Source organism: Ptychodera flava, chromosome 21 (assembly GCF_041260155.1).
Source record: "Ptychodera flava strain L36383 chromosome 21, AS_Pfla_20210202, whole genome shotgun sequence".
NCBI lineage: Eukaryota > Metazoa > Hemichordata > Enteropneusta > Ptychoderidae > Ptychodera > Ptychodera flava.
Genome location: NC_091948.1, coordinates 3,559,193 through 3,577,183, shown reverse-complemented (window position 1 = coordinate 3,577,183; position 17,991 = coordinate 3,559,193). Strand labels below are relative to the sequence as shown.

Here is a 17,991-nt window from a genome sequence, read left to right as displayed (position 1 = left end):
GGCTCCGATTTGGATGGATTGTGTTTTGTGAGCCCTTTTAATAGTCTCACATATTTATTTGATTATTTATAATTTTATTATATTTATTCAAAAGTTCTCAATTCAATATTTATTCTACGCATGTTTTCCTTTTTTATAGCAATGTGCTTACTTTAGAGGGCTCTGATGGAAACAATTTATTTTGTAAATCAGATTACCCTCATTAAAGGGATAACAAATCAGATTACCCTCATTAAAGGGATAACAAATCAGATTACCCTCATTAAAGGGATAATCGTTGGAACTGCGCCAAAAGGTCACATGGGATCCATACGACCAATGGAAATACTGTATCCAAGGTACGATGGTGATTGATGAAAGTTAAAACATGTCTGTCATAATCTACATCGTATCATTTAAATGTTGCAGGCAAGATGATGAGCTGCATCTAGATATCGCGCACGAAATACTTTGTTTGTAAACAAGAAACTCGCACAGACGCAGTCGCGATGAAAGTACAACAAAAACAATAACATAACTAAACAATAACAATAATGATAAAAATTAATATTGGGTTCTTATTTAGCGCACATATCCACAAGTACATGTGCTCAAGGCGCTTTACAATTATTATTACCCCTGGTCACTGGACCTAATATGATACCACTCAACTCCGTGGGGAGCAAACAACAGCTCACATGTGCAGCCAATAAGCGCAGCAGAGCTAAACGCACACATAACAACCTCTGTCCTACCAGGTACCACAGAGTAACATCATAGACAGAGTGGCAACAGCTATTGTTTAAGGCGTGAAGCGGTTACGTAAGCAATTCACGTTTGCCTCGCCTCACGAAGCTCTTGGCTCTCTTTTCCGAAGAGTGCCGACCATGCACCCTTCGGTAATTTTCGGATTTTCACCAATTGTTAAGCGAAAGTATGTTCGACAAAGTTTGTGTTGTTGTTGTTGTTGTCGTGTGGTGCTGATCGGAAATGATGTGCTGGCAAAAACGGGAGTGTTTTGAGCTTCAGGAAAGTGGGTTTTACCGTTTTAAAAATTCCTCTCATATTTTTATGAATATATAATGAGTTTGTTTGAACCAAATTTGAAAGTCTTTTATCGATACTGTCTGGTTTTACTCAATGGTTTACGGTCAGTCATACCGTCTTTTACGTGCGTCAAGAAAGGACATGTTTATGAAACTGCTGGCGTGTTATGTTTTGATTGGCGTGAAGCAGTGTTTCTGACCTGAGAGCTCACAAAGTAACTATGGTTGCTACGCGACTGGCAGTACGATGCCATCTCGTCGTATGTTTCGCATAATCTCGTGTAATTATCAACCACAAACAAAGCCTCCAAAAAGTTAACCACCTTTGAAGCTCATTTTAATATGAAAAGCCAATAGTCTACCGAGACGACCATGGAACAAAAGGCATGCAAGTGTTGCCACTCTGTCTACGGTACTCTGTGCAGGTACCCATCACTCCTGGATGGGGAGAAGCAATGAGGAATAAAGTGCCTTGCTTAAGGACACAACACAACAGCCATGCCGGGGCTCGAACTCACCATCCTTTGATCGTGAGTCCTCTGCTCGAGCCACTGGCCCATGATGCCTCCTTAACATGTCTGTCATAATCTACATCGTATCATTTAAATGTTGCAGGCAAGATGATGAGCTGCATTTAGATATCGCACACGAAATACTTTGTTGAAATTCTTTACACTTGTACCGAGGTTCGGCATTCGGCCTCACACTTCGATCACTGGCCTTCGATCGACTATCCAAGCAATGCTACACGCATCTGTCTATGTGTGAAACGACACATTGTACATACAACATAAATGATTACCTTGGGTATCATCACCCATTTTAATGTCACCGACGCTTTGATTAGTTACAGTAAACCAGCAAGGGGCAACTCTGTCTGGACTGATAGCTGAACAATTGATTGCATTTGATTTAAAATGTGGCTGTTTTTAGTAACAATAACAGCTGAAAGTTATTGATGTTTTCTCAGCTAATCTGTCTCACACAGAGTTGTAGCAGCGAATTGAAACCCACTGTATTCAATACTGGTCAGTTTCAGTGCTATATTTGCTTTAACGTAGTCTACACAAATTTATTCCAACGATTTAGCACCTTTGGTGTATGTGAAAGAAATTGGATAGTGCAAAGATAACAGAGGAACTGTCTATGATCCGCCAGACTTAAAGTCTGCATCATGTGATGTAAAAGGAAGATTTCAAAGTGAGAAAATGATAATGATCCAGTGCCATCGACAGGAATGATATTGAAACACGACAAAACAAAAATTTTAATAATGTTTTGATTCTCTGCTGCACTCTGGAAGTCTGAACTTGAATTTGTCTCCGCCATCGCCATTGAAAGATTACCACAAATTGGAACATAGGCGATCATGGCAATGGATTGATATAAAAAATGTAGCAATTTTACGCAACGTGAAGCAATGCACTAATTATTATTTTTTTATACAAATATTTTCCATTACACTGCATCATTTGGTCATAGCATAGACCTAACAGCTACTCCTATGGTCGACTGCTGAGTGTAAACAAGCCATTCGGACAGGAGCCCGGCAGTGTCTAGATTTGTTTCAGTACAGAACCAACATGGATTAGGAATAAATCACACCCGGAGATTCTCTAAGCTTTGCACAAACATTTGGTTGACAGCGATGGCTCTCATTTCTTGTCTATATTTTCAAACAAAATCGACAGAAATTACGTGTAAATAGTTCAGATTTCAAAAATTTCAAAACTAGACACTGCAGTTTTAGTTGATGTATTTACAATGACGACAACATTGGTGTTTTGTAACTTTCTTAACGAAACAGACTCAAAAAGCTAGATTTTCTGGAACTCTTTCCTGTGTTTCTGGGCCAGAGGCATTTTGAATATTGAACGTCATGGCCTGGCAATCTTGCTCCTTTTTAGATCGCCTTCGGCCCCTTTACATATCCAGTGTCCAGCTTGTCAACTCTTTATCGGCAAGTGTCGATTGTTATTGTTCATGATTACATTTAAATCGCGACTACAATTCATTTGTCAATAGTAACACTGTTTGTAGGCGTAATACTTTGTAGTTCAAAATATATTATGGACAAAAAGATCAGTAAATCTTTTTTATGATAAAAGAGGAAGTAATGAAAATATTATTACACCTTACAGCTCTTTTTCCTTCGAAATTCGACATTATGTTAGGGGGTATACTTCTAGTTATCATAAAGGCCCCTAGAACAATTTTAGCAGAATTTTCCACGTTTTCTCTCTTAAATTCAAGTGGATAAACTTGCATTGAAGATTTAGCTTATTTTCAAGGATATAATTGACCTTTTCCGATAGAAAGCCACTTAGTAGGCCAATTTTCGGATGAAAAGCCTCCGCACATAGGTAAATTTTAATGCAAACAACGTCAACTGCAGGCAACAGACCTCGATATTCACAAGTTAAGGAAGCGGCTTTATCCACATTCATAACACAAATAGCAATCTTTCTACGCTATAAAAATAACTTGAAATTGTCGAAGACAGTGCGAAGGAAAAGTAGTCCTGCCAGAGACCAACAGCAGTTTGCGTAGTTTTAGCTCAGACGTCAAATATTTTCAAATTGGAAAGTCATGGCCAGCTTCCATCGATATTTAGTTTGGGGAGAGAGACCGCCTGGCCTTAGAGTTTTCCGTAGTGGATAGTTGGGCGTTAGCGCCTGAAAATATCGTCCCTCTCATAGAAGCTAAGTCGAGCACTCGGCCGTGTGAGGGCGTTCTTTGGCAATCCAACAAAAATAGATCTGCCGGAGCGCACAAACTTCCAAATTGGCAGAATTTTCCCGTTTATTCTCTTTAAATTCAAATGGATAACTTGCATTGAAGATCTACCTTATGTTCAAGCATATAATTGACCTTTATCGACATATAGACAAGAGAAATTGATGACCCTGAGTGACCCCAGGTCAATCCAAGTGGCAGATATAATCGTTAGTTTTGTTGTCTTGATTTATAGCCTGTCTAAACTTTTTGCAATATTGGTGGAAACTTTTTGGAGACTAGTCCACTGTCAGGCGGAGTGCTTTTGTTACTCACCAAGATAGTTATGATAGACGATATGCGAAAAAAAGAGTGTAGATGACCCGTGCTATAATTAATGGAGGCTTCTGATTAGTCTCAAAATTTTCGTAAATGAAAAGATAATTGACAAGTCTCCCAACCTTTCAAATTATTGAAATAACGTCTGGCCCGCCTTTTGCTATGCAAAGCAATATCCGTTTTGCGCAGTTGTAAGTTTGATTACCAGGGATGACCTATATAGCTCATAAACCTTTATGGACTTATTTGGTTTCATAAGACTATTAGTAATATTTTTACGCAGAAATCTCTTATTATCGGTAATATAAATTAGTAAATGTCTTTAACTCGTGTGGTTCCAACGCTGTGTAAACCTTTAGGGTTTCGGATCTCCCCCTAACTCCCATCTTCCCCGACGGCAGGCAATATGACATCAATATTGCAATTTAAGGTAGCGGCTTTATTCACATTTATATCACAAATAGCAACCTTTCTAAGCTATAAAACAACTTGACATTGACGAAGATAATATGAATAGAAAGTAGTCCTGCCAGAGACCAAAAGCTGTTTGCATAGTTCAAGCTAAGACAAACTGAGTCGAGTTTTGGTTTTTGTAGCCTGTCTACACTTTTTTTTAGTCTGTCTAAACTTTTTGCAATATTATTGGAAAGTTTAAAAAAAATAGAAAAGTAGCCCTGCTATAGTAGAAATCAAAATGGTCGCCATCGCTGTGCTAACCCTATTGGGAAAATAAAACTATGGATTTTCGAAAAACAAATGCGACGAAAAAGTTTCTTACTCCAAGAGCTTTAAAGAATCGTAAAAAATCTATATCTCTTCTCCCGAGGCGCTTTCTACCCTAAGTACAGGTCAATAAAATCATAGCATAATATAGAATACTATTATACTCGATCGTCACTGATTCGGCAGCTCTGAACACGTTTGTCTTATTCTAGCCCATTCTCGCTCTTCACAGAAATATGTGATACAGTTGCCGTAGAGAGGCCTTGGCGTTTCGACGATGGTTTTCCTGTACCCATATAATTGCAGGAACCCGCACTCTTTCGTCATTTTCTGTGACCCCATACAAAACTAATCGGCATGTGCTATAACACTCCCTACTCCATCGAGCGTTCTGCTTCCGTGAGGAAACCTTTGAATTGTGTGAATATTGCAATTTAATTATCGGTGTTGGCCTCTCGTGACTTGATGTCAGTGATGCGCCTTCAACCGCAACTCCATTTCGCAGCTCGTTATCAATAATGTCACTATATTTTTTCCAATTAAGGCTGTCTCTTATTGGGAAATACTAGTTTCTCGTGGAAGGTAGCAATGAGTGAATTTGAATATGTGCAAAGTGTAACTGAATAATTAGACTACTGACATTAAGTGTACACTCAGTGTAAACAATCATTTCTGAAATGATCATACCAAGCCGCAAGCAATCAGGATTATATCCCAACTATTTTAAAATAATGTCTCGTGACTGAAAATACAGTTAGGGACTGGTCAGTGTCTTCAGCCTGGGGGGGCGGTGGATTTATGGGGGGGTCACCCTGTTTTTGCCTTTGGTGATAGGGGGGGTCACCATGTTTTTGAAATACCCAATAGGGGGGGGGTCAGTGTGTTTTTGAATTTTGACACAGGCTCATCATTGCCTAAAATGCTAGTGTCAGCCACAAATTTCATCATTCAGTTGTATTTTTCGGCGCGCCCTTCGGGCGCGTAACTTTTAATAATCAGTCATATTTTTCAGCACGCCCAACTTTAACATATCAAGCATACATACATCAGAGATATCTGTATGTTCAATATTTTTCAGCGTGCTCTTCAAGCTCATTACTTTAATATATCAGACATTTTTCAGCATGCCCTTCAGGTGCATGACTTAAATATACAAGGCATATATATCAGAGATATCAGGATATTTCATATTTTTCAGCGCGCCCTTCGGGCGCCATACTTTAATAAATCAGAGATATCTTGATGTTTACAAAGTGAAAGTGTACATTATGAAATCTGCATTTCATATGAAAAGGATGACAAATTCCTGATACTTTTCTGTTCTCTCTATGAGAATTCAGTATGAGAAAGCAACATGCACAAATATTTCACAATATATATTTGATACAGTGACTTATTTTAGAGATAGAAAAATGACAAGATATCTTTCCTTCTCATTGATGCAATTATTTTCCTTTGTGTCACAGGTTTTCTGTAGAAAGATGCTTTTTTATGAACAAAATAATAGTTTAAAAAGGCAGTTTTTGTCATTATTAGCTGTGCTTTTATGGTTTCAATGTTACAAGAAAAGGTCCTCTCAGACACTGTACACATCAGATTTGGCTAAAAAAGCTCTCTATGGCTCATCAGGAGATTTAATTGGATGGTTGGCAAGTCTTAACACCCATCAAAGTTTTTGATTCACTGCTTTTTCCTCTTTGATATTAATGATTGACATCCATTTCTGTACAACAGTTCAGGACATCTGGTTAAGCATAGAAAGTGTGAAATACAGTCACAGCTCATTCAAAATACAGTTCATTCAAATGTACTGTATTCAAACTTTAAGATTGACACTTTGAAATTCCTATCTTACAACTGATATGTTAACAATTTCATTAAAACATAGAATGACTATTTAAAATATAAATATATATGTAAAATGTATATAATTTATGTCCACCTTTTGTTTTACCTATGTCGCGCGCCGGGGGGGGGGGGGGGGTTCACCCTGTTTTCGAAATTTGGAATAGGGGGGTCGGCCACTTTTTGACGTCGGCAAAAAATAATCCACCGCCCCCCCCCCCCCCCCCCAGGCCGAAGAAACTGACCAGTCCCTTATGGGAAATAAAGTAAGCACTGGCGGTCATGTTCCAACTCCTTCGCTTTGTACTGGAACAACAAAAACACGATCACTGATTGAGAGTACCTTAAAAAGTGACACTTGGAGGAATCTGCTTCGATTTTTGCATGAAAATCGGCATGCTGAAGCTGCGTTTCAAAGAAATAATTATCAATTTAGCAGACCGAAGTTGTACAAAACAGAAGTGAAGGCATATTAAAAATATGGCAACATCTATATTTTCATAGATCAGATGGTCCCCACATATTTCCCCTTGCTACACACGGTGGCATCGGAGCTTTCAGACTGGAGCAGTAGACAGCTTGGGCGTTATAGTTTCTAATTTTCATCAACAGCTTCGTCACGATGTCAGGCCGACAGGCAGATAGGTCGTGCTCTTCGTTAGGGTCCAGCTCGAGGTTAAACAAAAACAGCATTTTTCCTTTCTTTTCTGTCGGTGGTGGCGGTATTTCTTCTTGTTGTCTGTGGTACTCTGGTGGCGTAACCCATAATCTCGGCGTCCCTGTTGGAAAGAAAACACCTTAAATATTACTTTTGTTCAACACCAGTAAACTAAAACAATAGTATTTTAAAATACATTTTCATATTTTTAAAATGGTAAAATAAATGTCATCTATTCTGCGATCTATTCTAGTCAATTTGGCAGGACAAAAATGTTTTCGTTGCATGTTACAGTGGAGACATCCTCCGCGATTTATTTAACTAGAGTGGATCGACGAAATAACCTTAAAATATTTTAAACATGATTATTTTACTGACTGTGTTGTCCCGTGACGAGTTTCCATTTGCCAACGATGATGGCAGCGTTCCGTGCGATGTCAAAGATATCGTTGGTGTACCAGGCCTCTGTGCCTTCGTCCCTCATGACGATATGTGGACTCACATGTAAAAGGAGTTCTTTTCTTTGTGTTGGTACGCCAGCACTAAGACAAACCAGATAGTGGACGACAGATAAAAATAAAGTCAAAACGCATGATACTTCGTATTTTTTCTCCAACTCAAACTACGGTTTATATAACTCAAAATCATCCAATTAAAATTTAGACTACCTAACGGTATCTTAGCTGTACCGGTAATGAATTCGCGTGTGGTACATTGACCACTAAAACATCAGTAACTTTGAACATCTGCACATGTTAAACCTCATGTGTGCATAGAAACGTGCAATACAACTCTTAATGTTTTCATTATATCTTATCGGCAAATACCTGATGGTTTCCCAGACATTAACGCCATCAAGCGTCAGGCCCGCGACAGTCCCACCAGCGAGGTGAACAAAGGTCGGCAGCCAGTCTGTCATGTGTATCATGTCATACGATGATCGCCGAGGTCTGGCTATGAGGGGACTCGCAACGAAAGACACCACTCTGACTCCTCCTTCCCAGTAGGTACCCTTGCCGCCCCTCAGAGGCCAATTCCGCCCTCCTGTGTGAAAGGGGGCGCCGTTGTCTGTTTTCGAAACGATGAAAACAAGTCAAACAAAAATGACAAAAGGCTCTCTATTAGGCGAGGATTTTTGAAAAGGTTATAATCGAGAATTCAGAGAAAAATCAGACCAACAAGTGTTAATTATATTCATCTTCACATCTGCATCTGTATCAGTCCAATAGAAATATAATATATAAAGTATTTGCCCAAAATAATAGTACTCATTACATATTGGGTTTACTCGATATGCAGGTATAATAAAGTCTACTTTAATTGCATACTCCATTAACACGATAAGCAAATGTATATTGTTTAAACTCACAGTGTAATAAACTTGAGCAAAGCATGCAATTCACATACACTACAGAATTAGATTAAGGTGCAGTTGCACATAACCAACACAGTTTTTTTTCAAAGCGATAATTCTCATCAAAGACGACGACGAAACCCCTCGTACTATATATTTTCAAAAAGCAGACAGCCTCAAGTTTAGTATGGTAGCAATAGTTTACTCGAAGAATTATTGGGGTATATATTTCGGTTAGAAAACCTACACTTCATTCTCACCCAACTTATGACTGCTTGGCAAGCTAAAAGGTAACCAAACCAATATAAATCTTTGAAAAATGTGATTTAAAGCTAGATACTCTGTGTTGCACTCAACGCCACCTTAACTCAATAACAATAAAGGCTACGCCATGTAAATATTTATTCAATTAAATACAAAGTCGAGATTTCAGAAGCGAATAATTATAATATAACAATTAATTAAAGTGTTTGCTAAAATGTTACTTAGATTTGCAAGTTTTGCTTAGAAATTTACGATATTCATCAAAGATTTATAAAAATAATATCTATATTTAAAACGAAGATAATTTTTTATGCTGTATACAGATTAAAACAATCTTTTAATGGATTCACGACAGTTTTCAGGTTCAAACGGACTGAGGAAGGCAGTTTTAGATCTGGAGGAACAAAGCCTTCACCTGTTTTAGGATATACTCGCAATAGGAACTCAAAGAAGGATTAACTCGAAGTATGAGTTTAAGTGAAACTTAGACTTTGTGGAGCATGAGAAAACAAAGTTTGGGGAAACTATGACGAATAAATATTCTGATACGTTGCTGTTTAAGTTTTCATTCAGAAACAGTAAAATACCGACTGCGTATTTTTGAGGCTATGAAACTGACTATCTTTTATTGCACGGTCCCTCAACAAAAGGGGCCCTGTTTATTGGTGTAAAACTGTGGAGCAGGAGTAAGTTCGAGGGGTGTACTCGTCCCCTAGAGTCGGTATTTTTCTATGCAGAAAAGGCGCATCAGACTTACAGCGCCACCATTGGTTCAGCAAAGGATTTTGTCACATGTATCTATTATTGTCAATCATCGATTTTCAATTGGATAACCAGACAAAAACATGGTGCATTGCAAATCCTGTATAGCATTTGTTATGTGGGTAAACACTGACGGTGCACTCATTTAGGCATATCGATCTTAGTAAATTTACGGTTAGCAAGTAACTGTATGGTTACCTGAAGAGAATATAATTATGGTATTGTTCCAGAGCCCGGTTTCTTTCAAGGTCCGAGTCAGGTTGCCAATCCCTTCATCCATGCATGTCGCCATGGCAGCGTACGTTCTGCGTATGTAGTCTATATTCTCTCCTTTGTACATGTCGAAATACTGTTGAGGCACTTGTAGAGGTCCATGTACGGCTTGGTAGGCAAGATACATGAACAGCGGCTAGCAGTGAAAAGAGAGGCCGATATTGTATATTATTAAACACGCCTTTTGTGCAGACAATATCGAACAGTGTTATTTAGTAAAGATTACGTTACGAGAAGTTGTTATGAAAATATTACGAAAATCACTGATTTTCCGCGTGATAAGAAAACTAAACAGCTCAAAAGCCCGGGCTGATTTACCAGGTAACTCAGGAGAGACAGGAATAGTAATTTACATTAGGCACTGCTTAATAATTTTAAAACTTTCAGCTCTGCGGACGGACACCTATTGGCAATGGTGCGCCATGAGAGAAGAAGTGAATGCACTTTTACAGACTTAAGAAGGAATGGGAGGAAAATGTATGCTTAGAAGATTGCAAATGGTAGGACCGAAGAAAGATACGAGTGGAATAAAGGTGAAGGAAAACCGGAAAACAACCTCTTCAGGGTTTTGATTCCTGATTATTTGCTGGGCTTCTTGCGTGAATAGATGAGTTGAGTACTGATTAGCATAATCGTCTGCTACAATATCCAAGTTCCTCCACAGATCACGACATTCAGGGCGACCAGCGCCAAGTCTGTGTGAGTAGTAGTCTTCGGCCGCTGCATGGTAACCTGGAGTGCGACATAGTACCAGAAATTTTAAAGACTGAAACAACTTTGTGAACCTCTCGTACATCTGTCACGCGGCATGGGCATTGCGTTGTCATATCAATGAAAGAAATCATTTGGTATATGAACACTATGATATGATGATTCTGATGGTGATGATGATGATGATGATCATCATCATCTTCATCGTTGTCGTCGTCATAACCGTCATCATTATCATATTTTAAGCGAAGTTAGACCAACAATTATTGGGAAATAGCAATAGGAAAATAAAATGAAACATCAAACGTGTTTCTCGGACCACAGACAAGGAGAAATGTCTGTGCTACGACATAATGAAAGTTTACGTTACAATTGATAGCATAGCAAATTAAATCTTCTGTAAAGAGCTAACCGTGTGCCATCCTGTGACCTAATTGTTGGTTTGAATGACGTAGTTCTGTATCTTTTTCCCAAATATCACATTAACAGTACCATCCCTTTCATGGAAAATCGCGATGGTTTGTTTTCTTTGTAATACGTATCAGAAATGCTCTAATCTCAGACGCTTCGTCGTTTTTGACTTCGATAAAATTTCTCTCTGTTTAACTTTGTACGTTCGATAAACTCGAATTACAAGGAATTTAAGATGCTCTGGAGCCAGAAAGATATTTATTGTATGTTAAGATCACTCCACATCTAACGATACTTGCTAGTTTGCGCTATTCCACATACTTCTTAGGAATTAAAACAGATAGAAAAGTTAGTATTGGAAGACATCAGAGAATTCGTTTATTGTGTGACGAAAATTTGATTGAAGACGCATATCATTTTCTGTTAAATTATATTACCATGTTACGTTCGTCGTATTTTAATTGGTCGAGCTGAACCATGTGACTGAACACAAATACATAGTAATCGTTTATGTGCCCGTGAATATGAATAATAATATTAACAACTCACAGTAAAGACACACATCGTATTTTTACAGCTAAAACGTAAATTGTGATTTGTACAAAGACCATAATCAATAACAAAATAAAATGAAACACTTGGGAGCGAAGTTTAGACTCTTATTCCAAAAAATCTCCGGATTTGCAAAATTTTTTACAGCGCGCCTGAAAGTACCTCGCGTATTGCACTACACACTGTTCATTGAATACAACATTTGTGTAATACAAGTTCTTGGGCCCCATTGTCTTGCGTGTGGGAATAGTAGGTAAATTTTGACAGTTTTCTTTCCGCCGTTGATAATATTATGGGAACAACAGACTCCGCCCTGACCATTATAGTTTATTTATAGGCGCGGGCGAGAGGATAACCACAAAATAACGGGTTCGACAAGCCTCGCCCGTTAATGTATGGCTTTCCTCCGCCCTTGTCCATAAATAAACTTTAATAAACAGGGCGTCGTCTTTTATTTTTATATTGTCCAGTGATTTTTACGTACTAAAGTGAAGTATCTTTCAAATATGTATTTCAAATTCATTGAGAAAATTCATTGAGATTATGACAACAGATGATGTTAGTACTCTTCAACCATTGGCGGTGTATAGAAAATTTGAGAAATGAGGACATCCTTTTACAAAAGTGATAGACAGTATTAGTATCGCTGAAAACGTTTTTTTATCTAATCCAGCGTCCCTCGTCTAATCATATATTTGGCGTTTCAAAAAGTACCGTGTTCGAACACGGGCTTCAGCTAGGAATTACCGTAGGCATCCATTGTATATTCATCATAATTGCACATCAGACAGGATTTGGAAATGTCACCACATACGCTATGCAAAGGAAGACAAAACAGGTAAGCCGTTTTTAACATTTGGGTGCTTGTGTCACCAGGCAGTGAGTGTCGGAATAGTTGCATTACATACAACTGATTAACCGGCAGGCTGTTGGCGTTGCGCTGAAACCATCATGGCAACGCTCACCATTCTGAAATAGCACACTCCCGCATCTTTCACAAATGCGTCGCAACCATAGCGAAACTATTATCCCCTAGGTGTATATAGCAAAAAATGGATAGAAAAGAGTTCAGTTACTCCATGCAGGGCATGGGTCGTAATAGAAAATGTGAGTTTCCCATAACATGTAACCGGGAAAGGGGTATACAATGGTTTGGAAATGCATTACTTTCTATCACCAAATGGAAACACAAATGTGGTGAAATAAACCGCTTCTTTTGGCAGTTGAAATACCAACTTTAGAGACATCTTAATTGATACAGGTTTAGTCGGTATGAAGCACTCGTAATCCTATTTTCTATTTTGCCCAAAGGTCGTGACTATTTTGATAGCAGACAAAACAAAAAATCCCTGGCACTTTGCGACCAGTCAATATTCCAATTTTTTTCATCCAAATAGAAAATAGAAATTGGGCTAAAATTCAATTTTTAAACGTTTGTTTTTCATGTTGATGAAGCGCTTTTTGGCCTTTTTGGAAATGAAAAAGTTGAGGAACTCTAACTATATGGCGACATGAGCATTTGACACTGACCCTGACCCGATGTATTGTCAATGGGAGAAGAAATTGGTAAAAACCCTTTTAGAATCGGTCAATTTTTTCGGGCAACCATTTTTTCACCCTGAAATTTAGAAACGGAAGTCAAAGTATGGGCAAATTTCATTATTTCATGGGTTCTCATGACCATTTTTATTAAAATTTGACTAAATTTCGATCTTAGATATGTTTTCTTAGCGCTGTATTACATACATACATACATACATACATACATACATACATACATACATACATACATACATACATACATACATACATACATACATACATACATACATACATACATACATACATACATACATACATACATACATACATACATACATACATACATACATAGAGCCTCGACTTGGATAAAGGTCGATAATTTACATGGACCCTCGCTTTCGAGACATACAGCCGAAAACATTTACATTGAGCCTTGATTCGATGCAGCTGTAAAATTTTATATACAGGGCCTCGTTCTGATACACCTGCAAAAAGTTTATATATAGGGCCTTGTTCTGATACAGCTGCACAAAAATTATACATATAGGGCCTCGCTTTTGTAATGATAAAACTGCAAAATATTATATATAGACTCGTTTTGAGACATCTGGGACTCGGAAATTGACACACACACAGATGTATATATATATATATATATATATATATATATATATATATATATATATATATATATATATATATATATATATATATATATATATATATATAAAACCGAAATTTTGATTCATTTTACATTGTCATGAAATACTTTACACAAAATCACCCTTGGAGCCCGTTTTTGCGGAGTTGTCCCTACTCTGGATATGTAGTTGATTGAGAAAAGTAGGCAATATCCCTGATTTTCAGATAGGGCGTTCCCGTGTATGTCAGTCAACAAAATAGGGACGGGGATTTCACATGTCCATGGTAACCATAGACAACCCATCCCCCGGCTGGGCCACACTCTGGAGGTAGCCGTCATGCAGTGAGCAGTGCATCTCTGTGCTCTCTTGATCTAACCTCTTGCCTACCGCTATTTTCCTGTTTCTTGCTACTCTTAGTAGGCCTTCGTTAGGCTGAGGTGCCAGATTTACAGGTATACTTAGTTAGTTTTCCTTGTTCTCTTTGTGGTTGGTTTCGTCTAAGTCAAGGCGTGTGTTCAGTCTCCTCTGTAGACCCAGTTTTATATGTGCGTGTTCTGTCCACGCACCTCGGTGACGAACGTCATTCAGTGGCCCCTTTCACATTACCACACTACAGATTTCTGAGAGAATTGTCCTCACATGTTTTATCAGGTATTGACTTTCATGGTATTTCTGGTTATTCAGAGGATTTCATTACAATATTGTAGTCTATGAGGAAACTCTATGTATTCATAGATGTTTGATAATTGATTATAATGTACTTGATTAGACTACGGTGGTTACAAGTGCATGTGTGCAAGGAATTTTATTTTGGAATTTCACTGAAAATGTTGATACACTCTACATTGTAGGCTATGGGGAAACTACGAATAAGATATAGGTTATCATCTCCCAAAATGTTATTCAAAGGTTTTTGACCTGAAGCTTCCAGTTGTTATTGATGACATGATGCACTATACTAACTAGTTTGTATTTAGTCAAAGTCCTCAAAAGAGAAAGATGTATATGGCGACATGAGCATTTGACACAGACCTAGACCCGATGTATTGTCAATGGGAGAATGTTGTCAAATAAGTTATCTCTTAAATTGTTATTGCAAGATAAAATAATCGCAATCATACCAATCCATAATCCAATAACACTAGGTCAGAATTCGTAAGACAATAGTTGTAAACATAGACACAAAACAGCACAGAACAGACAGTAAATAGACGGTACACAAACAAAGTAAAATTCATGAAAGAAAGATATATGGACCTCTGGCCAAAAGACCAAGAAGTGATGTCAGGTGTTTCGAAAATAGTAAGCGCGTCCTGCCCCACATGTGGCACCCGCCATATATCAATCTATAAGTCATCACTTCTTGGTCTTCTGGCCAGAGGTCCATATATCTTTCTTTCGTGAATATGACTTTCTTTGTGTACCGTCTATTTACTGTCTGTTCTGTGCTGTTTTGTGTCTATGTTTACAACTATTGCCTTATGAATTCTGGCCTACTGTCATTGGATTATGGATTGGTATGATTGCGATTATCAGATAGGTAGTGGTCACAAACTAATGCCCCATGTCACCGATGCCATCAACGACCATTTGTCGAAGACAGATATTGTATTTATCTACCAGCTTGCGATACCTGCCAAAGCGTTTGAATGTAGAGACAAATCTTGCTCTGGTTAAGTTGAAACGTTTAGTCATTATAGAGGACAGTTTTGCACAACGGAGGGTTTGGGTAAGTAGAAATCATGACAACCTAAATCATGTTAATCTTTTGCCTCAAGTTGGCTTCTTGGATCATCAATAAATTGCTTAATAAACCGTAAAACTTGCACCTGAAGGGCGCGTCGAAAATGGATATTGCAGGAAACGAAAGTGCCAGAAGGTATTTAAAAAGGAATTTGATATTCAATTATTTTTAAGTCCCCCTTTTGAAGTGTCAACTTTTTTTTCAGACCCCCCTGCATTTTCTAATTGTTTTCAAGTCTCCCCTGATATCTTCTGCCCATCCCTCTAGAGGTGTTTGTGAATGCAGCCTTACGTGATACATATTAGTTCAAAGATAATTTCCTTGAATTTATGCCAATTCTTTTTATTAATAGGACAGTAAAACCCTCAGCGAATTTAAAATGTGGACAAATTTCAGAGAATTTACTCCTGTTGGCTAAACAAAGTCATTTACTCACCAAAGAAACTGTCAAATCCTTTGTGTGTAGGGACACACTCTTTACGCTCATGTCCAAGATTCCATTTTCCAATCATTGCGGTTCTGTAGCCGTATCTCTTCAACATTCCAGGCAAGGTCACTGTGTCTGGCGCCATACAGTACCTTACCTTCTCGCGGTTGAGACAACGGTAGTCGAAACCTGTGTGAATCTGTATAGAATTGTAGAGCGGTTTCATTTACGATGATCAAATAACGATGATTGGCACATCCGTACAACATGTCCAGTGACGGATGGGTAGAGTGCCGCGACAGTGACGCCTTGGTTTCTTTTCAAAAGCATATCGTTCAATTTTCACCAAACTTTTGAATGATTAAATGCCAGTGAACTCTTTGAAAATTAATCCCAAAGTCGAACTTCATACATCACACTATGAATTTGGAGATCTCGAGGACTCTTCGGTTATACAGGTTATCCACAGAGATGACTCGTAATGGCTGACGTAAATAGATATTAATGTACTTTTTGTCACGTTCAAAAATGGAATGGATTGTGAAATAATCATTGCTAAAATGAATATTTAAACTTAGTTGTTCACGGAAATTTTAAACTGTTTTGTGAAAAGTATCGATTAAGATCAAAGTGCAGATGTTTGGAGTAGAGATGCACGTTACCTGAAATTTGACGATGTTAGAAATTCAAAGTGGAAGCTACGCTCTATTTTATCTCTATTTGGAAAAGTTGATTTATAGCATTCATTCCATGTCTTTTCTTTATTAAATAATTGAAAAATAGCCGTCTTATTATTTTAATCAAAATAACAAAAAAATGATGGCGGTCAATTTTATAACTGGTTTTTCGTCTTTGTTTGTGATAAATTTTGTCGGTACAGAGAACCCTGTCTAAAACGAAACCTGTCTAACCTGGAAACGTGTCTAAACTGAACCCTTTTCTCAGTCTCCTTCTAATAAAACTCTGAGTTCAAAGGACCTCTACAAACCGAACACCTCTCCAAACCGAACAGTTTTCTACATAACTGAAAACTTAAAATTTTCAAAATTTTTGGGGAGTTTCCGATAAAGTTGTCTTTTTCAGTAGTTTGTGTTCGACCTTGATGCACTCTGATGCCACCAATCACCTGACAATATTTACCACATTTGTTATTCATTGTCTTCTCTGTGTGATAAAACAGTGGTCCGTCCGAATTATGAAAACAAAGTCGAATGTTTGTATTTCCGATGAACCTACCTGCGATAAACAAATCAAAGGTACGTACCAAAACTGTACTTTACCATAACGATTCAATGGTGCATGATGTTCGTGGAAACCCTACCTGATATCGTCCCATCATCAGACAACTTCTGGACGGCATACATGATGGCTGTGCGTAGAATCTTTCCAGCTTCACTCCATCGTTGGCTAAACTTTCAATATTTGGCGTCTTCACAACCGAGCCGTTTCGGTAGCTGACATCGAAATATCCAAGATCGTCTGCGAGAATGTAGATGATGTTAGGCTTTTTGGGTAACTCCGCGACTGACGTACACAGGTAGAGGCCCAAAATAGACAAGAGTAGAGCCGGTAGTTGCATTTTGATCGACGTTTGAATTTTATATTCCCATAACTTAACGTGCCAACGTCTAGTAAGGTAAGCTTGGTGTATTTCAAACTTTGTATAGACAGTAGAGAAACTACTATATGGTTTAGGCAAGACCATCTGTGACAAAAACTTACCACTCGCTATGCGCATACGTGCTTTCAGCCGATCGCAATCGGATTGTGTCTTGCTTCTGACTATCGAGTCACATTCCCGTTGCCTGATTAAACTTTCTCGGGTTGCATTCACGTTTCTGTCGATATGAAGGGCCCTGCAAATTTAAAGCCCCACCAGCTGTATCTTTTTAGCATTATTTTTATGATTTTACTTTCAAACAAAAATAAGTTTGTGAGAATGTGCTAATTTGGGTGTGCGTATGCACTTATTATTAACTACCCGCTGGGACTGTTTGTACAA

At 38.1% G+C, this 17,991-nt stretch overlaps 1 protein-coding gene across 1 annotated transcript; it reads right to left on the bottom strand.

Moving 5' to 3' along the window:
- Positions 1 to 6,863: 6,863 nt before the first annotated feature.
- On the bottom strand, positions 6,864 to 17,603 carry LOC139122171 (arylsulfatase B-like). The gene is made up of 7 exons (XM_070687591.1): positions 17,311 to 17,603; positions 15,999 to 16,188; positions 10,515 to 10,690; positions 9,884 to 10,094; positions 8,133 to 8,373; positions 7,684 to 7,847; positions 6,864 to 7,426 (listed from the first exon to the last, which is right to left on the bottom strand). Exons 1-7 carry the CDS (start codon positions 17,566 to 17,568, stop codon positions 7,146 to 7,148), a joined length of 1,521 nt encoding a protein of 506 aa, XP_070543692.1. The 5' UTR covers positions 17,569 to 17,603; the 3' UTR covers positions 6,864 to 7,145.
- Positions 17,604 to 17,991: the final 388 nt, after the last annotated feature.